This window comes from Telopea speciosissima, chromosome 7 (genome assembly GCF_018873765.1).
Source record: "Telopea speciosissima isolate NSW1024214 ecotype Mountain lineage chromosome 7, Tspe_v1, whole genome shotgun sequence".
NCBI classification, from domain to species: domain Eukaryota; kingdom Viridiplantae; phylum Streptophyta; class Magnoliopsida; order Proteales; family Proteaceae; genus Telopea; species Telopea speciosissima.
Window position 1 is genome coordinate 62,101,704 of NC_057922.1, and position 20,513 is coordinate 62,122,216.

At 40.7% G+C, this 20,513-nt stretch overlaps 3 protein-coding genes across 8 annotated transcripts in view; 1 reads left to right on the plus strand and 2 right to left on the minus strand.

Annotated features, from left to right (window-relative positions):
- The window catches only part of LOC122669555 (translation machinery-associated protein 22-like), a 39,078-nt gene extending 36,647 nt beyond the window's left edge, over positions 1 to 2,431 (minus strand). For 2 of the 3 annotated variants that reach the window (XM_043866342.1, XM_043866341.1), the window contains exons 1-3: positions 2,144 to 2,430; positions 1,891 to 1,989; positions 1,627 to 1,691 (exon numbers count right to left, since the gene is read on the minus strand). In XM_043866342.1, the coding sequence (XP_043722277.1) occupies positions 1,627 to 1,691; positions 1,891 to 1,989; positions 2,144 to 2,291 (312 nt within the window). In that variant the 5' untranslated portion in view covers positions 2,292 to 2,430. Of the gene's footprint in view, positions 1 to 1,626; positions 1,692 to 1,890; positions 1,990 to 2,143 lie in introns of all 3 variants that reach the window. The other variant, XM_043866343.1, reaches the window with a different exon arrangement.
- A 5,843-nt stretch (positions 2,432 to 8,274) lies between these two features.
- On the plus strand, positions 8,275 to 8,744 carry LOC122669556. Its single transcript, XM_043866344.1, has one exon. It carries the CDS (start codon positions 8,329 to 8,331, stop codon positions 8,527 to 8,529), a length of 201 nt encoding a protein of 66 aa, XP_043722279.1. The 5' UTR covers positions 8,275 to 8,328; the 3' UTR covers positions 8,530 to 8,744.
- A 1,464-nt stretch (positions 8,745 to 10,208) lies between these two features.
- Positions 10,209 to 20,513, minus strand: part of LOC122669553 — a 34,799-nt gene continuing 24,494 nt past the window's right edge. The window contains exons 5-8 of one of the 4 annotated variants that reach the window (XM_043866337.1): positions 12,209 to 12,373; positions 11,501 to 11,594; positions 10,466 to 10,667; positions 10,209 to 10,287 (exon numbers count right to left, since the gene is read on the minus strand). In XM_043866337.1, the coding sequence (XP_043722272.1) occupies positions 10,255 to 10,287; positions 10,466 to 10,667; positions 11,501 to 11,594; positions 12,209 to 12,373 (494 nt within the window). In that variant the 3' untranslated portion in view covers positions 10,209 to 10,254. Of the gene's footprint in view, positions 10,288 to 10,361; positions 10,668 to 11,500; positions 11,595 to 12,208; positions 12,374 to 20,513 lie in introns of those variants that run through there. The other 3 variants (XM_043866336.1, XR_006334041.1, XM_043866339.1) reach the window with 3 other exon arrangements.

Genomic DNA, 20,513 nt, shown 5'->3' on the forward strand with positions numbered 1-20,513 from the left:
CCAATTGGTTTAATTGGTTCAATTTAAGTGATTTAGTTAAGTGTCCTTTAATTTAAGTTAGTAGGGACAATTAAGTCTTTTTACTTTAAGTTTTAAGTTATTTTATGCTTAGCAACACCCTTCCACGATTTTTGAAGGATGTGTTTAAGTTGTACTAGGTTTTGGCCTTTGGCCTAATTATAAATAAAGTAAATCGTGGGAGGCTCCTCCACAGTTGAATATTTAAAATAAAAAATAAAAAAAAAAAACAGAATTGTTGGCTGCCGATTGTTGCTGCTACTGCTCTTTAGAGTGTTTGCCTTGTGGTTCTATCAAGGAAGAAGGGCAGGTGGATCTCCTGTGACTCCTTGCGCCATGACGGCCGGGCAATCGATCCCCCTTTTTATTTTGTTTGAATTCCATAAACCCTAAACACTCTTAATTCTGTCCTATATCATTCCTCACCAAAACCCCACCAGAATTGGACCATAGATCCTTCCCCTTGCCACTTACACTCGATCCTAAGCCCTGCCCCTGATCATCTCTCAAACCCTTAAACCCCCCAACTCCATTAAACCCAAAACCCTAGAGTTTTCGGATCTAACATTTCCAGCCCTCACCTAGGCCTCATACCTTGGTCGAATATTGTCCCCTACCCTAGGAGAACTCGACCAGAAACCCTGCCCCAAAATCCCCTTTTTAAACCCTAGTTTTGACTATTTTCCTATTTCCCAAAACCCGAAACCCTAACCCTAATTTCTGAAATTTCAAATTCTTATCTAAACCTAATCAAACCTAGCTTATTAAACTCCCTAAAATCTGCCTATTAAAACCATATAAGAATTACCCGATTCCCCCAAGCCTAACCCTAGAAATTGACCTAAAAACCCTAATTCTGCCCATTTGAACCAGCAGCCCCCTTTGAGATCCTGTTGCTTGGCCTCTAATAGGATCCTTCTCCTATTTAGAGCTACATTACCTAGTTCCTAAACCCTTAACCCTTCACACTGTAAGTCATCTCCAAAACTCCCTGCAATCACAAATCCTTTCTGATCTGCAGCCAACTAAAGAAAATTTTAAAACCCCCCATTAAACTTCATACAACGAGCTGCAAATCAAAATTTACTCTTCCCCAGGGTCTATTTTCATTCGTGGGACAAAATCTTAATCCTACTTTAAGTTTTTCATTAGTCCAAGAACTATAAACTTGAATCCACTAACCAACCAAGCACCAAATCTCCCTTACCCTAAACTACCCAAGTCCAACTTAAACCCATACTTTCCATGCTGATAAACAACTCCTGTAAGACCGACAACCTGTTCAACTAAATTATTAGTCCCAACCTTCAACACTAGATTATTTTAGCTGACAAATAAAATAGTTAATTAATGTAATTCAAGTAATTTTTACAGCATATACCATCCAATTAGCTAAACATATTAACACTCTCCGTAAATCATCCAATGCCAAGACCATTGCCTTGAAAACCTCTATTGGCACTTCTTCAAACTCCTCAATTGCCTTGGACCAGTCAATTATAATGGAAATGACATGCCAAAAAGCATTCTTGGTATTTACAAATACAACACCAAGAGATTAAAATATAATTATTATTCAGGCGTTGAAGAAAATACTCAGGCTCTTACTTTCTTCTTTATCTTTCCACCAGGAAGACGTTTTACTTCTTCTTGCTTAGAGGTTGAGGTGCCTCCTAATCAAAAAGGAAGAATGCGTTAGCATGACATTTTAGCTTTCCAATATTAAGTTAATCAAGTATTCAATAAAGTTTTAGAGATTGTAAAAAAAAAAAAAAAGCGGGGGTGAATCAAAGTATCAAATATAGGTACCCAGACGGTTGTAAATATCAAGTGAATTAGTAGGAAACAAGACTAAATAGGGGTGATATATACCTGGGGTAGCTGCAGGAGCGGACCCATCAACGCCGGCGGAAGAAATTCCAACCGATTTGAGCTGTTCGGAAACCTTGTTAGCTTCCTTCTCATTTGCTTCTGAAATTATCAAAATTTAAATAAAAGGATATACAAACTCATGGGAAAATATAAGACAAATGCCATTCCGATAGCGAAAATCGAGATTTAAGATTTCCTAAAGTTCAAAACAACAATGGATCAAATAAAAACTAATAATAAAAGGAGGGTTTGCCTTTGAGGAGATCGGGATACAGGTCAGGTGCGTTTTCAATCAACCAAGGCTTGCATTTCTCAAAATCTGGCCCAAATTCACAGTATTCGGCGGGGAGACTACACGCTGGACAGTACAGAACGCGAAAAGGTTGCGGTTTCTCCGCCATTGGAACTCCCCACTCGAGTCGCTGTAAGCTTTGTGTGTGTATTTATCTGTAGCTTTGCCGATGCTTCGACGCTATCTTATTCTCGAATCTCTGCGATCTTACGCCTTATTGTGAAGTTTTCGGGAAATAAAATTTCGATTCGGTTTTAAAGGCAAAGAAATTTGAGAATAGGAATTTGGGATTTTTTTATTAAAATTTGCTTTTTAGATAAAATTTAGCTGCTCATGTGTGTACAACTATTTAACTATCTACTGCAATCACCTAATAGTTACCACCGTACGGGTTAGAAATACAGGCAAAAACCGCATGCCGGGATAAAAATTTTTGAACCCGGCCCACCTAAGAACCGTTTACATACAGTTTTGTGATGAAGCATGGCCTTTTGTTTCATACAGGGAGAAACAACGCTACCTAGACGTGTGCACATACACCAAGACACAGGTGTGGGCGAAATGATTGCCTCGACCCATGGAAAGGCAGAATTTCTCCGGGGTGTGGTGGTCATTTTGCCCGCCCATGTGTCTAGCCTAGGAGCAACGTACCACACACGCCCAGATAGCATTCTCTTTCCCTTCCAGTAGCGTTAATTGTAGAATGAATTCGTATGGAAGCACAATGATGTGTCATTGCAAAACCATACTTGAAGCATTCACATGTGGGCAAGATTTAGATTCAAAATTTTATGTAGAAATAGGCCATATATCCCTTATTTATATGTCAAATTTGGTCTCTATCTTATTTTTTTTGGGGTTGAAGTCTCTATCTTACTTGCCATCGGCAAAATATAGTAGGGAAAAATTCAAGATTGTGACTTACTACGAGGGGATTCATGGACATATATAAGGAGGGTATATCATATGGTGGGAAGTTAAATTGTTGAATTTGGGGCTGAAATTTGACATCAAGTCAATTTAAACCATTTTCTAGACGCCCAATGGTCAATATTGTCACATCACTTTAATATGGATTCTGTAACTTTTTTTCCTATTTCTATTTGTAACGTGTAATCCTTCCAACTTTGTGTTTTGGTTTTTGTTTTATCTTCCTATAATATTTATTGTCTTGGTTTCTTCTGATTCTATGCTCAAATTCCTCTTTTCTCCACTTTGTTTGCAAATGCTATGTTTTCCTTGTTCAAACTTTGCAGTTCAAGGTCAATCAGAACCTACACGAACCAACCCGGCCAATCAGAATCGATCAGGGCTGGCCTGGGCTGGGCTGAGCCCGACAGAGTTGGGCCTGGGTTGAGCTTCTTAGACCCTGAGTCAGGGTTAGGACGAGCCTGGGCTAAGCTAAAGGGTTCTAGGGTTGGGCTAGGGTTTTGAAAAACCCAGCCCAACCCGACCCTGTTTCACCCTTAGCCCGTATAAATACGAATTAAACGCCTATAATACCTTTTATACTCGAGGTTATTTGTGTTTAAAAAAAATAAAATAAAGAAAACCTCTTCTGGTCTTCCTTCTTCGTCCATTCGAACCCTACCTAGCCTTCTTCATCTCTGCCGGTTTCTGCTTATCCGCCACCTGCTCCCCCACCTATCTCTTCATTCCAGATTCCATTGCAATCGCAGGTTCGTTGATCTTCTCTCTCTGTCTCTTCCACTTATCTTTAATCTTCTTATATTGTTTTTTTTCTGCTGCGTTTTTGGTTTTGGTATTTAGTTTTGGGAATAACAGCTTGGATCAGCTTTCTGTGAATGATTATGTTTGCTTCTGAGTAAATGGTTATAACGTCTGGCGGTTCATAAATTCTACCGCTAAAGAAGATGGAATAGCTTATTTTGTGTTTGTACTTTGTAGCACTCTGCTCTACTTCATTCTACTTTTGAAAGGAAGAATCAGTATTTCTTTTCCCTAAATGAATTAAGAATAGGTAAGGTCTCCTCTCAAACATCTATCTCTTCACTCTTTGGCATCTTAAATCGAACTTGGTGATTCCCTGTTTCATCTATCTCTGTGACAATTGATTACCACTATTTCTTTATTCACTATTTATTAGTTATTCACTTAGGCTACGTTTGGTAACGGTCTGATTAAAGAACACCCGTTCTTGACCAGAAATGTTCTTTGGCGTTTCTGGTCTGTTTCTGGTCTGGAACGGTGTTATGTGTATGAAAATGGCCGTTTGGTAACGGTCTGAAGAACGTGTTAAGAACGAAAATGGCGTTTGGTAAAACCTGTTCTTCCAAATTTGATATTAATTACAATACTGCCATTCTCATCTATATTAAGACCAAAAAATACATGTCAATGTTTTTCTCTTACCAACCATAATTTGACATACATTAAAATATGTCAATTTTTTGTTAATTAAAACTGAAATTACAACTTTAACAGCCTAAAATATGTCAAATTATAGTTAATTCAAAACATTATCTTCTCACCCTCAGAAATCTTTCAAACCAGTAGATACTTGGTGATAGATAAAGCCAATTGAAAGATTACATGGTTATAGATAGAACATACAGATTCATTATCTGGAAACTTCAAACACAAGAAATGCTCGCTCTTAACTCTGAAACTGAGCCTCTACATCCACTGGTTGCTTCACTACACATCATTGTGGGTCTCTCACACTACACTCCTACACCCATCAACTACTTCCATGATGGTTGAATCTATGAATTACAGTGTTTGCTCTTACCCCAGGCACGAACTCTTGCATCTATTAGCAGCTTCACCACATCTCTGATTGGAGGTCTGTCACTTGGATGCTTCTCTGTACATTTCAAAGCCACCTATAGTACATCACTTACTTCATCCATGATGACCGTATCCATGAATTCTTCCATAAGGCTAGGATCAACAATCCCATGTAGGGATTCTGTGTCAACCCAGGTTGAGCAATCCTAACTCACCAAGTCTACCCCATCAGCAAATGAAGTATCCAGGGCCTTTTCCCGGGCAATTAACTCAAGCAAGACAACACCATAGCTGTACACATCTGCTTCCTTCCCTTTTCCCAATTCATATGCAGTCTCTGGCAAGCCATAACAAAGCAAAATTTTATCAGTAAATAACAAAAGAGGTTTGAGGTTGTTTGTGATAACCATATAGTAATTACAAGCAAAGGAGATCAGTACAATGGAAGGATGAAACTTTGTTGTCATCCTCTCCTGTATGATGGCTGCCATGGGAGGAGTCATATTTGCCTATGATATAGGAATTATCACAAATGAGTATTACACTAGCTTGATATAGGCAGATGGGGTTCTACCAAAAAAAAAAAATACAGGAAGATGGGGAAGTCGACTGAAATCCCCCTTTCCCATTTTGGCATTCTGCTTTCAGTCTTTACTTTGTCCCGGCTCCTACTCTCTTCTTCTTCTTCTAAAAAAAATTCTGTTTCGTTTCATCTCTAATTTTTCTTTCTTCCTTTCTGATCAGTAATAAAACGTAATACTAACATTCCTAGTTCTGAAAGTTTCCATAGAATTATATTACAGTAACTTGTTAATTGGGTCAGATAGAACTACAGGGCGGGCCTTGGTGCAACGGTAAGGTTGCTCGACTGTGACCAAGTGGTCACAGGTTCGAGTCTGGAAACAGCCTCTCTGCCAAGGTAGGGGTAAGGCTGCGTACATTATGACCCTCCCCAGACCCTGCAGTGGCGGGACCCTCATGCACTGGGTATGCCCTTTATAGAACTACTGTAAGCAATTATGCCTGGACCTGACATGAAGTTGTTTACAGGTTGCACCAAAGTCTCTGGGTTCAGTGATCATATACTTGGCTTCATGGTTTAAAATTCACTTCTCAGAAAAATCCTATTTGCTTGGCATATGCTTCTGTAGGTAATGTTTTCATTTGCCCAGTTCACTAATTGGTTAGCTTCATAGTTTAGAAGAGACAAGAAGTGGATGTAACTGTAGTTTTCATTGTATCAGAACCTTTGGTAGGAGATTTTATCTTATCAACCCTAGGTATTCAATTTAAGGACCCATTGAAAGATCTTGGAGACTCAGAATTAGCAGGATTTGATGATTATATATACCGAATGGATCATTTTTTGGATGGATGATAGCTACATTAATAATAGTGCTGTTTTTTAAAAAAAAAAACTCTTTGAGATGGAAACACACACACACACACACACACACATATATACTGTTTTAATGTGACAGACAACCTACATCAATAGGTTGGGGGTAATGAATGAAAAAACTGAGAATAATAATTGGTGACAAATTCCAATGGAGAAGATCTAAGCAATTGGCTGATCCAAAAAATGATTCGCAAGTTTCTAACATGTATCTTGAAATCCGAATTGCAAAACTGATGGTAGGCAGCAGATTACAATCGATTGGGGGCTTTAATAGGTCATGAGGCCTTGTGATTGTGCATTTCCCGCAAGTTTTGGCACTTGATCACTTCATAATATCAACAGTTACTAAAGACAACCACAAAGATAGAACCCATGAAGAAACTTCTCTTTTTTTTTTATTAATTTTATCTTAATTTTAGCTATCAAAAATGTTTTTTCCTTCTAATTTGAAAACTTGAACTTGTAGCCAACCAACTGTAAATGTTATATAATGAAACAATACACTTGACCCTGATTGAATTAGAACTAGGACATTTGACAAACTCACTCAAATGGGGCGTTCACATTGTGGACAACGTATTAAAGTCTTTGAATTACAAAGAAGAATATTAATCAAATGAGGATGAAACTAAATGTTAGTCTAAAGAGGGGATAATGGAGAGGTGTGAACTGCATTATTCTCTTCCACCTGTTCCACCCCTCCCCCCTAGGGAAAAAAATCTTCCAGCTTTTGGCATAGTGGGCCTCCCCAATGAGAGGCTCACACGATGGGAATCGCTATCCCCTCCAATTCCTCCAATTCCTCACATGGGGTAGAAATGACCATCCTACCCCCTGCCCAAAAACACTGCCCAAGGTGGGGTCCACTCCCCCTATTAGAGGAATTGGAGGTGATAATTATTCACATGACGGGCTATTAGCTCAGTGATAGAGCGTGCCCCTAATAATTGCATCACTGTGCCTGGACTGTGAGGGCTCTCAGCCACATGCATAGTTCAGTATGCTCATCAGTGCCTGACTCAAAGATGTGGATCATCCAAGGCACATTAGCATGGCGTAGCACATTTATGCTATGCATGTTTAGTAAGCCTGTTTGGTTAGCTGAAAATACCGGATCGATTTCATTATTGATCCAAGTGAAGAAGGGAAAAAGAAACAAAATAAACAAATATTTGTTGCTACATTTAAACTGGAATTCTTGGAATATCAAACGGCATGCTTGGTACCTTTTTTTAATATTTATTTAGTACAACTGTCAATTCTCCATTGAAATTGTAATGTTGATGTGGGTACCTAGATTGTTGACACAAGTACAAGGTCTATGAATAGGTCAAGCTGCTTTTAAGATGGGTTTTTTTTTTTGGGGGGGGGGGGGGGGTGGTGGTGGTGGTGGTGGTGTTGTAAGCTTTTAAAGATACTGGCATTGTGAATTGAAGTCTACCTTTATTTCTTACATCATTTTTAGTTGTCAATCTTTTTCTTTTGCTTCATTCTCCCCCTAAAAAAATATATGGGGTCAATTCCGAATTTCCCAAACTTGCATGAACCCATTTAATAAACAAGAAATGCTTTGATTGCATTCTGTATTGAACTCCATCCAGCTCAACATCAATATGCTAATCCCTCATCCTTCTAAAGCCAGTATTTAATATGGGTTTCGGTAACTTTCTTCATTATTCGTACTCATATTGTCTAGATGCAAAAAGGACCAAATGATCCTTCTGTTTTCGTTCATTTTACTCTTTTACTTAAATGTTTTCGTCTTCAGATAAACTCAAATATGGAGTGGAAATATTGAAAACATGGTTCAAAGTATCACCACCTTTCCATTTCCATAGTTTATATAATTTAATGGAATTATTTTTAAAAGAAAAAAGATTTGATGTCAGTGAAGATACAGTGGTTTTGGCAGTTGAGACATTGTGTTCTGTGGATGGGTTTGGGTTACATCTTCCTAACCATGGCATTGAATTTTTTATCACAGGTAACATAAATGGAGATAAAACCAACAGTTGCATTGAGGGCTATACTTGTTGGAGGTATTGCTGCATTTGCAAAAGTGGCTGGTGCAATGAAGGCCGCAGGTGGTGTAAAGCTGGGGGCAGCAGCAGCTGCCATGACAGCTGCAGCAACTGCAGCTATGTCGGGACCAAAACAGGAACAAGAAGATACTAACAAGCCACCTCCACAGTGACCTTTTACCAAAGTCTTTTTTGGTCTATAGGATGATGTAAAATAATGTCTCAACCCAAGCTCATTAGTTGTATTTGTGCTGTGAGCTTGAGAGTAAAATGATTTTATCTTGTTTTGGATTCTTCAATATATTCTATTTCTTTTTACAATACCCAGAAATTATGGCTTGGGTTTGATATGCAAATATTAAAGCAAAATTCAATTGCTTGGTTGGATAGTAATATGTTGATCTTGACTGGGTGTTGAGGGGATATCAGTTTAGATGTTTGGTTCAGCATCTTTAATCAGCTCTATGGTTATTTGAGAGTTTATTTAACCACACAACTGGGAAACCTGAGAACGGTTCACGTTGGTTTACTTATTTTAATGGTTGACAACCAGGGTTTAAAACTCAGAATTGGAATCTGGATCTGACCCAGATCCGATCAGAATTTGTGTTTTGATGCCCTTCAGGGTTTATCTGTACAAGAATCAGATGAGTTCAATTAGTTGGAATCAGGATTTGCCTTTGCTGATTTCAATCTGGACAATACGATCCGATCCCAATTCTTGAAACCTTATGACAGCTACCCAGTCGGGACATAGGATCACAGGGAGCAATGACAATAAGGGTTTTAGGGGCAACTTCTCCGCCTTGGATACTGTCAATATGAATGGAATTAATATATTGGTTGGTGTAACTCAAGTCTTTTATCTTATAGCTTTCTGGATCTAGACCAGGAAACTATCCAAGAACCTAAAACTAGGGTATTACCAATATTCCATTCGAGGGTTTTTTACAATTTAGTGTGATCATGTGGCTTGTGCTTCCTACTTTTCACAATAAATTGCTTCTACCAAAACACTTTGTTGCAGGTTCCCGTTTTTCGGGTGAAAATTGTTATGTGACCCACAAGGGAAGGAAGTTGGCACCACCTATGTATGGAACTGTGAAATAAATTTGGAAACTGGAAACCATATATTCTACCTTGGTCAAATCACCATGTAAATGGAACTGTATCTACCTATTCTTTGTCAAGCCATTGAGGTCACGGTTCTACGAATTGGCCGAGCTCCATCCCCATTCCTATCAATCCAGAGCAGCTGATCTATATTGGATTTCTAGGGTTCAGGCCGATTCCGGTTGGAATTGGTCATCGGCCCAGCAAATCTTGTTGCACTTGCACTACCAAGTTGCAAATAGTTCCCAAATGAATTCTGATTTATCTGATGTTATATATAATGTTTTTTCCTCCCACTTTCTTGCTACACTCTTGGGAAAAAGACGCATGTGCCATCCTTGTACAGCTTCCTTTATATCTTTCTCGCATAATAAATAGTACGCGACCCATACTAACACTCTCTCTTCTATTTTGACCATGCAGGCCCAATTGGATCCTATATGGATGACACCATTTTCTAACTCCTCACTGATGTAGCATCCGGAGTGGTGTAGCCCACACTGACACTACTACCAAGCATACTTCTTTGATATCATTGCTTGTTGCAACAGAAACACCTCTGAAACTGTTATTGAGATGATATCAAGTGTCAGAATTCAGAAAACAGTCAATTCATTCTGATGTGCTAGGTCATGCTAATTTGGAGCTGACATTTCGCAACAAGAACATGCCATAAATCTTACTCTGTAATGGCAATGTCCAATACAGCTTACATTAACCAAATCTATAAACCTCATTGCAAATGATGTAACTGCATCATGATCTCACTGAGTCCACGGGAAGTCTCAAGTGTCTCTTGGTGCATAGGGATCTTCCACCTGTAGTAATTGGAACACATCTTAACATCTTTAAATAGCACAAATCAGGACTCTGCCCAAAGAAAATATTGTACCCATTTTCACTTTGATTTGCCGATGGGTTCTTAATTTTATTAACACTGACGCCACATCAGAATCGTGGATGGATATCATTGTCTGCTCTCGGGGATGATGATACCTGGTTAGGCATATCCTTCTCTTGCTGTATCCCTGCCCTCATGAACTCTAGCACAATTGCAGTTAACTCAGCTTGATGTGCAGTGTATCCATGATCAGCTCCTTCTATAATGTGCAGCTTGTGGTTGGGTATGACCTTGGCAAACTCCATAGCATCTTCTGCTGGCACAATTTCATCCTTAGAACCATGAACAGTCAAGACCCTGTAGATTATTCAGTGATGTTATTATATATGCCCCCCCCAAAAAAAAAGGAAAAAAGAGAGGAATGAACAGAGAAAAGAAAAATGAAAAAAGAACAATAACAATCAACAATGAATAGGACAAATATTAAGAATCAAATCATAATGGAAACAATTGAAATGCAAGGGCAGAAATAAATCCAATTCGCAAATAAAAGATCAACTCGTTGATTAATTCTTTGATGGAACTTACAAGACCATCAAAATGTGAAAGCAACGACCAACGAGATCCAGTTTATATTACAAGAACTACTAAAAAGGGCATACTCAGTGCACGAAGCTCCTGCCATTGCGGAGTCTGGGGAGGGCCATAATGTACGCAGCCTTACACCCACTTCACAGAGAGGCTGTTTACCGACTCCAACCCACGACCACTAGGTCGCAATGGAATAACCTTACCGTTACACCAAGGCCCGCCCTCTATCTACTATGAGAACTAATGTCTTCAACTATTCTAAGTTGAGCATGCCCATTAATTCTAAAGGTTTTGTCCTTCCATTAATGCTGAAGAATGATATTATCTCTACAGGGCTAATCTCCTGGTGAAGCTCAGTAATGTCTTGTTGGGAATTGCTCAGAAAGTAAAATTTAAGTCCCCAGAAAAATTAGGTCATAAGGAGAATAAGGATGAAGTTAAACAAAAAGGAAAGGCCTTGACTGCAGCTTGATTTGTTAGGAAACTAGTTCTATGAAACGAAGTTTCCTAGAAAAATAAATACATAATCATACTAGTTGTTAACACCATGCTGTGCATAGTGAAAAACATCAAAACTGTCTGATAAAGTGTATTACTACCGGCAATCTCTTTGAATTGAAAGGCATGCTGCACGCATATCAGTGGTCAGGCGGTCCATTATACTTTCTTCTGTCACACGGTACTCAACTTTTCCTACAGTACAATTAAATGTTAAATGTCAGTCAAGACTGTTAAGTACGAAAGAATACAGTGCATAAAAACTACAAATAATTTCCGTACCATATTAGAATTAGGGATTCATGATAGGAACAGACTTATTCATAGATTCTCACATTGACGCCAGAAAAATACTGAAACACTCACAAAACACTGCTTTGAAGATCTAAACCCCCTTACCCCAACATAGACACACCCAACATAACATCTAGTTTGTTGATAGACCACACAATACCATGCATAGGACATTGAAAATACAACATCATCAACAACAATGCAGCCTTATCCCAACTGAATGGGATTGACTACATGGATCCTTGCTCTCCAATCAGCTCTATTCGAGGTCATACTTGATACAATGCCTAAGCTATGCATGTCTTTCCTCACCACTTCTCCTAAAAGGAGCATATTGAGACTTTACACACCTCCCCACCCACCCACACACACACACACACACACACACACAAAATAACTGAACATATAGAGAAAGAAAAATAAATCATATCAAACATCAGCAAAGTAGTGAGCCTATCTAGGATGGAATGACGTAAAGCATAATCATTTATTTCTTAATAAAAGTAATAGCTTACCTGTGTCATCCTTAACATCGATGAATCCATCTTTCTTGATCCTCTCCATAAAACTTTTACCCAGGCGACCCGCAATACCTCTTTCCAGATTAAACCGCCCCGAAACATTGACAACTGTATGGACATCAGGGTACCTAGAAGCATAGAGGAGCACCGCATTTCCTCCTACAGAAATCATTTTCAGCCATAGAGAAAGAGTGAACAAGAACAACAATTTATAATAATTTCCATATATTAAGATACTACGGTGGTTCTCTGACACAACAATATGGACAGGATCCCAACAACTCAACATGAAACGAAATGATAAAATGAACAATAAAGGAATCTAATTCCTCCAGTTGGTTGGCTGTACTCGGTTCATATCATATGACTAATGATAAATGTCTTGATTCATGAAGGGACCCATGAATGCATAGGACAGCTAATGAATCCTAAATATTTTCAAGAACGACAAAAAATTTCTTCCTTGAAGCATAAATCTCGTATCTGGCAAGCATTAGTGTTAACAGATTAGAATTAGGCTGAATGCTTGGATGATTAATTCCATCCCAAGCACCTTCTTATTTATAAGAATAATAAAATAGTAAAATATGTACATGAGCAATGTGTACTAAACCACATATACAAAAACAATAAAATAACAATGGAAAAAAGTCCATATCGAACACTCCCCCTCAAGTTGGAGCATATATATCATGCATGCCCAACTTGACTAAGATAGGATGAAACAGCTTGCTACTCAGTCCCTTAGTGAACACATCAGCCAGTTGATCAGTAGACTTCGCAAAGGGAACACAAATGAGGCCGGCTTCAAGCTTCTCCTTGATAAAATGTCGGTCAACCTCCACGTGTTTAGTGCGATCATGCTGGACAGGATTATGAGCAATGCAAATGGCAGCTTTATTGTCACAATAAAGCATCATGGGAAGATAGACAGCAACACCAATATCCTGCAATAATCCTCTAAGCCATAGAAGTTCACAAATGCCTTACGCCATTGCACGAAACTCGGCTTCAGCACTAGACCTTGCCACAACATTCTGCTTTCTACTACACCATATGACAAGGTTCCCACCCACAAAGGAACAATAGCCAGAGATAGATTTCTTGTTAGTAGAACCAACCCAATCGGCATCAGTATAAGCTAAGATGACCATTGGAAGATAGAAGGATTCCCTTTCCTGGAGCAGACTTCAAATACCTCAAAATACGACGGACTGCATCCATATGAGAGGAATAGGGCTCATGCATGAACTGGCTCACCAAACTTACAGCAACTACTATGTCAGGTTGTGTGTGGGAAAGATAGATTAGTTTGCCCACTAACCGCTGATAACCACCTTTGTCAATAGGCTCACTCTCTTTCTCTCTAAGTTTTGTAGTAGCTTCTGTTGAATAATGTAAACCAGAATACCGTGGGGGTATTCTGGTCTTTTGGGTGCTTTATTATTATGTTTTATAGTTGTTTATGTACTGCCTAGCTGTATCGGCTAGGCAGGGGTTTTGGTCATGTAATTTCATATTCCAAGCATTATAAATAAAGGTGCCTGGGTGATCACAATTGATCATTCAAGCTTTCTCGATTCTGGTTTTAGTATTCTAGTTCGAACATGGTATCGAGCTAGGGTTTTAAGACCTGCTCGATTGTTCAACAAAACCCTTTTCCCTTGATTCCTCTCCTCTCTCCCTTCTCCTCTCCCTTCTCCCTTCTCTCTTCTCTTCCTTTGATCCATTCAACCCTTTTTAGGGCAGCACCCATGAGGTGATCCATCTATGGTTCGAGTGCTGCCCTCCATCTCACCTCAATTTTAAAACCTAATTCAGATCGATAGCTTTGCCATTATCTCTCTGCGATTCAGGATTGCTTCAGTTTTTTTTGGAGATTGATCTCATAACGGTTGGGAGATCGATTGGTTTCTTTGGAGCATCAATGCAGGCCTACGACAAGCATCTATCCTCTCTCGATTTCACATTGATTGAAGACCCCACAGCTGCAGCCTCTTTCCCCTTCTTATCGATCTCAAGCCGCAGGGTTTTGCAAAACCCGACACTTAATCGATTTGGTTCTTCTAGGCTGCTGTTTGGGAAGATTTTTGAGGGATTATTCTCTGGTTTATATTCTGTACTCGAAATCGTTTCAGCCTTGAATTCCTGCTGTTTTTTGAAGATCAGAATTCTGTCCAATTTCGAGCAGGACTCTCGCAGAATTTTTGGAAATTCAGTTTTTTTCAAAAACTCAAATTTTACCTTGCTTGCATTATGGGTGACTCGGAGGTTACATCACGGCTATCTGCAGAGAGATCAGACCAGGACTGATTTCCTGCCCTATGCTGCTGCCATAAAACTAGATGGTACCAATTATCTGATTTGGGCCAGATCCTTATCCCTCACCGTGGCTGGCAAGGGACTCACTGGCCACCTTACTGGTATCACTAAACAGCCCACTGAAGAAGGGGCTGCCCGCACTAAATGGGCAGCCAATGATGTGATGGTGATGTCTTTAGTTCTGAATTCTATGACCACTGACATTTCTAGTCAGTACCTTCTCCTTGACACTGCGACTCAAACATGGACTGCTGTCAAGGGTACTTATGGTCGTTCAGGGGGTGGTGCTCAGGTTTATGAGATCCGAAAGACTCTTAAAAACACTACCCAGAAAAAGATTACAGTCACCAAGTACTATGCTGCCCTCAAGTGCTTATGGCAGCAACTGGATCACTATGCTCGATTCCTGCATACTACTGCTGCAGATATTACAGCCTACCACACTTATGTGGATCAGTTTCGAGTTTATGACTTCCTGGCTGGACTTAATGATGATTACGACCCTATTCGCGTGCAGGTTCTTGGTCGGGTTCCTTTTCCCACTTTGGAGGAAACCTTTTCATATGTTCACAGTGAAGAGACAAGGAGGGCTGCTATGATGATTACTCCTAAGGTTGACAGATCAGCTTTACTGAGATCCTACTGGTTCCATCACTACTGACATAGCGATAATGTTGCCTCTATGCTTTGCTAGTAAAGAGCACATGTGAAGTGTGATCATTGTCACAAACCATATCACACTAAGGCTCAGTGTTGGAAACTTCATGGGAAGCCTGCTGATTTTGAGAGCAAACGTGGTCGTGCTAAATCTAAAAACAAGGCCAATCACACTGAAAGTGTAGCTTCAGCTCCCACTATTGACATTGGTTTCTCCCAGGAAGAACTTCAAGCTCTCCGACGTCTGTTGAACACATCTGCTGCCCCCATTACATCTGCTGCCAATTCAGGTTCCTTCTTTGCCCATACAGGTATTTCCTTTGTTGGTCATTGTGCATCAATAGTCTCCACTCCTTGGATCATAGACTCCGGAGCTATTGATCACATGACAGGTTCCTCCAATCTTTCTAATACCTACTTCCCTGCTTCTGGTAAAGACAAAGTAAAAATTGCTGATGGGTCCCTCTCCTCCATATCTGGGAAGGGCTCCATTGGTTGTTCTCCTTCATTGACTTTATCTTCTGTGTTACATATTCCCAAGTTTACTACTAACCTTCTCTCCATTAGAAGTATCACTAAATCTTTAAACTGCAAAGTGACATTCTTTCCTACTCATTGTGTTTTTCAGGAACTGGACTCAGGGAAGACGATTGGATCGGGTAAAGTACATGGCGGATTGTACCTGCTTGATGGAGATCCTGCATCTACACATGCTTTACCTTCTAGGCTTTGTTCTCCAGCATCCTTTTCCTCTGAATTACACTAATGGCACTCTAGACTAGGACATCCACCTTTAGGAACCGTATCTACTTTATTTCCCGCATTAGGCAAAACTTATAATAAAGAAGACTTTTTTTGTGAGCCTTCTGTCTTGGCCAAACAGACACGTTCCAACTATCCTATTTCTAATAAAAGGTCATCTTCTTTATTTCATGTTGTTCATTCTGATGTGTGGGGTCCTAGTAGAAAAGTTGCTCTTTCGGGTCATCGGTGGTATGTCACCTTTATTGATTGCTATTCTAGGTTTACTTGGGTTTATCTGATGCACAACAAAAGTGAGGTTTTCTCATGTTTTCAATACTTTCACCAGCTGGTTCAAACTCAATTTCATACCACTATTCAAATTTTACGGAGTGATAATGGGCGAGAGTATATGGAAGGTCAGTTCCAAAAATACCTGGCTGCCCATGGGATCCTCCATCAGTCCAGCTGTGTTGATACTCCAGCCCAAAATGGTGTGGCTGAGAGGAAGAACCGCCACCTCTTAGAGGTCGCTCGTGCCCTTTTGTTTGCCCGGAACGTCCCCTCAGTTCATTAGGGGGATGCTGTTCTCACTGCCGCTTATTTAATTAATAGGCTGCCCAGTTGGGTCCTTCACTCTAGACCCCCTGTTCTTTATTGTTCCTCCTAAAGTGTTTGGCTGCGTGTGCTATGCCGGGGATACTAGGTCCTCGGGCAAGCTTGAACCCCATAGTCTTCGGTGCATTTTCTTGGGGTACTCTGCCACTCAGAAGGGGTATAAATGCTATCACCCTCCATCCCACCGGACTTTTGTCAGCATGGATGTTGTGTTTCATGAGCGTCTCTTCGACTATGTGTCCCCACCTCTTCAGGGGGAGAGTGTTAGCGAAGATGTGTTAACTGTTGAGCATCCTCCTCCACTCCAGCCTATCTATAATGAGTCTGTTCAGCCTACTTCTGGTCCTCCCTCCGAGTCAGGGGGAGAAGTTCTTGTTCAGGGGGAGCAGACCCCTCAAGCCCAAACTCCTGTCCAGAGGACCATTAGTGAATTTCAAAGGAGGATTAATGCTAGCACTATGAAGAACTATGGAAGGAGACATAATCAAGTTCAATCCACTGTTGCTCCTGTACCCATCCAATTGCCGAACCTGGATCCAGAACCTGCCTCTCCACCTGGTAATGTTCCTTCTCCTGACTTGCCTATTGCCCTTCGCAAAGGTGTCAGGACTTGTACTCAGCATCCTATATCTCATGTTGTCTCTTATGACTCCCTTTCCCCATCATTTCGTGCTTTTGTTACTTCTCTTTCTTCTGTTCGTGTTCCTAATAATTGGCAAGAAGCTTTATTAGATGGAAAGTGGAAGGCAACCATGATGGAAGACATGGAAGCCTTGAAAAAAAATAACACATGGGAGCTTGTTGTTCTTCCACCTGGGAAGAAAACTGTTGGATGTAAATGGGTATTTGTGGTGAAACAGAAGGTGGATGGCACCGTAGATAGATATAAGGCACGGCTCGTTGCCAAGGGTTTTACTCAGACATACGGCATAGACTACCAGGAGACCTTTGCACCTGTTGCAAAGTTGAATACAGTTCGTGTGTTGTTATCTTGTGCAGTCAACCTTGGTTGGGAGTTGCAACAGCTAGATATTAAAAATGCCTTCCTGAATGGAGCACTGAAGGGGGAGGTATACATGGACATTCCACCAGGGTTCTCTTGTGACAGTAATAGAGGAAAAGTGTGCAGGCTGAAGCGTGCACTGTATGGGCTAAACAGTCACCCCGGGCTTGGTTTGGTCAATTCCACAAGGCCATGATTTCTGTGGGCTATAAGCAGAGTAATGCTGATCACACACTCTTCATCAAGAGGGTTGGTGAAAAACTCACTGTTCTTATAGTCTACGTTGATGATATAGTGGTTACTGGCAATGATGGTGATGAGATCAGACAGTTGAAGACCTTCCTTGGCCAGGAATTTGAGATTAAAGATCTAGGCAAATTAAGATACTTTCTTGGGATTGAAGTGGCCAGATCTGCAAAAGGCATATTTCTCTCCCAAAGAAAGTATGTCCTAGACTTGTTGGCTGAAACCGGTTTGCTAGGCTGCCACCCTTCGGACACTCCTATGGATCCTACTGTTCGGCTCAAGGAAAATGGTGGTGAGCCTGTTGATAAAGGCCGCTACCAAAGACTTGTAGGGAAGCTGATTTACCTTTCACACACTCGTCCAAACATTGTTGTTGCTGTAAGTGCAGTGAGTCAATTTATGCATGATCCCTACACTTCTCATATGAAGGCTGTTCTTTGTATTCTACATTATTTGAAGTCAGCTCCTGGAAAGGGCATTCTTTTGTCCTCACATGGTCACCTACGGGTAGAGGCATACACTGATGCTGATTGGGCTGGTTCAGCAAATTGGAAGTCCATTTCTGGATATTGTTTTTTTGTAGGTGGAAATCTTGTTACCTGGCGTAGCAAGAAGCAGAATGTAGTTGCTCGTTCTAGTGCCGAAGCTGAATTCAGAGCTATGGCACAAGGAATTTGTGAGTTACTTTAGCTTAAAGGGCTGCTACAAGACTTGGGTCTCCCTATTCGCCTTCCTATGATGTTGTACTGCGATAACAAGGCTGCAATCAGTATAGCACACAACCCGGTGCAGTATGACCGTACCAAACATGTTGAGGTGGATAGGCATTTCATCAAGGAGAAATTAGAAGATGGGCAGATTTATATTCCCTTTGTGACTTCTTCGGATCAGCTTGTTGATAACGTCACCAAAGGTCTGCCTGGAAAATTATTTCACCCTAATCTAGTCAAGTTGGGCATGATCGACATATTAGCTCCAACTAGAGGGGGAGTGTTGAATAATGTAAACCAGAATACCGTGGGGGTATTCTGGTCTTTTGGGTGCTTTATTATTATGTTTTATAGTTGTTTATGTACTGCCTAGCTGTATCGGCTAGGCAGGGGTATTTTGGTCATGTAATTTCATATTCCAGCATTATAAATAAAGGTGCCTGGGTGATCACAATTGATCATTCAAGCTTTCTCAGTTCTGGTTTTAGTATTCTAGTTCTGAAGAGTTTTGTAGCAGCTTCCATAGGAGTATCCGAAGGATGACACCCTAGCAGCCCTGTCCTAGTCAATAGATCAAGGACATATTTTCGTTGAGAAACAAAGATGCCCTTCGAAGATCGAGCAACTTCTATCCCTAGAAAATATTTTAGAGGACCAAGATCTTTGACCTCAAACTCATGGCCAAGGAGAAGTTTCAAATCCCTGATTGTAGCATCATCATTACCAGTGACCACAATATCATCCACATAGACTATGAGAAGAGTAACCTTGTCACCAACTCATCTGATAAACAAGGTGTGATCAGCATTGCTCTGCTTGTAACCTGCTGAAATCATAGCCTTATGAAATCTGCCAAACCAGGCCCTAGGTGACTGCTTCAACCCATAAAGAGCACACTTCAATTTACAGACCTTGCCCCTGGTCCTGTCATCAGATAAGCCTGGTGGAATGTCCATATATACCTCCTCCTCAAGCTCCCCATGAAGGAAGGCATTCTTCACATCTAACTGCTGGAGATCCCACCTAAGATTTGCAGCACAAGATAATAACACCCTGACGGTGTTGAGCTTTGCCACTGGTGCAAAGGTCTCCTGATAGTCAACCCCATAAGTCTAAGTGAACCCCTTTGCAACCAAACGTGCCTTATACCTATCCATCGAATCATCTACCTTCTGTTTGACCACGAAGACCCATTTACATCCCACTGGTTTTTTCCCTGGAGGAAGAGCCACAAGATCCCACGTATTATTTTTATGTAGTGCTCGCATTTCTTCCAACATTGCTGCCTTCCACTTTCCATCTGTAGATGCTTCCTGCCAATTGTTAGGAATCAAGATAGAGGAAAGAGAAGATACAAATGCACAAAAAAAGGGAGAAAGAGAGCTAGAAGAAACAAAACGAGATATGGGATGTAAAGTATAAGTCCTAGTACCTTTGCGATGTGCAATAGGTAGGTCGGAAGGAGAGGGATTACCAGGAGATGTAGGATCCGGGTCTGGAGCCGGCAATTGGATGGGTACTGGTGTTATAGTGGGTTGCAGCTGCCCTCTGTTGGATCTGCCCCTTGTATAGGTGAGTATGTTGGAGTTGTCAATTCTCTTCTGAAATTCACCAATAGTTCTCTGGACTAGAGTCAGCTCCCCCTGGATAAGAACATTAACAACACTATTTTCTATGGTCTCCCCTTGTAAAGGATTCCCATCAGGTGAGGGAGGAACAGCCAGAGGATGTTGGGCATCAACCAAAATAGGATGGGCAGCATCTAAAGGAGGCTGGGCAGCAGCTGTGGGTGTTGGTAAAGGGGCCGTGGGTGTTGGTAAAGAAGGCTGGACAGCAGCCTAAGGAACCTCAGGTAGAGGAATCTCAAAAGACACATCTTCACTAGAACTCTCCCCCTGAAGAGGTGGCGAAGAATAGTAAGAAAGGGACTCATGGAAAATAACATCCATGCTAACCATGGTATGGCGGGAAGGGGGATGGTAACACCTATATCCTTTCTGGG

Coding starts and splice junctions, on each gene's coding strand:
- LOC122669556 (XM_043866344.1), top strand. CDS start 8,329: ATGGAGATAAAACCAACAGTTGCATTGAGGGCTATACTTGTTGGAGGT.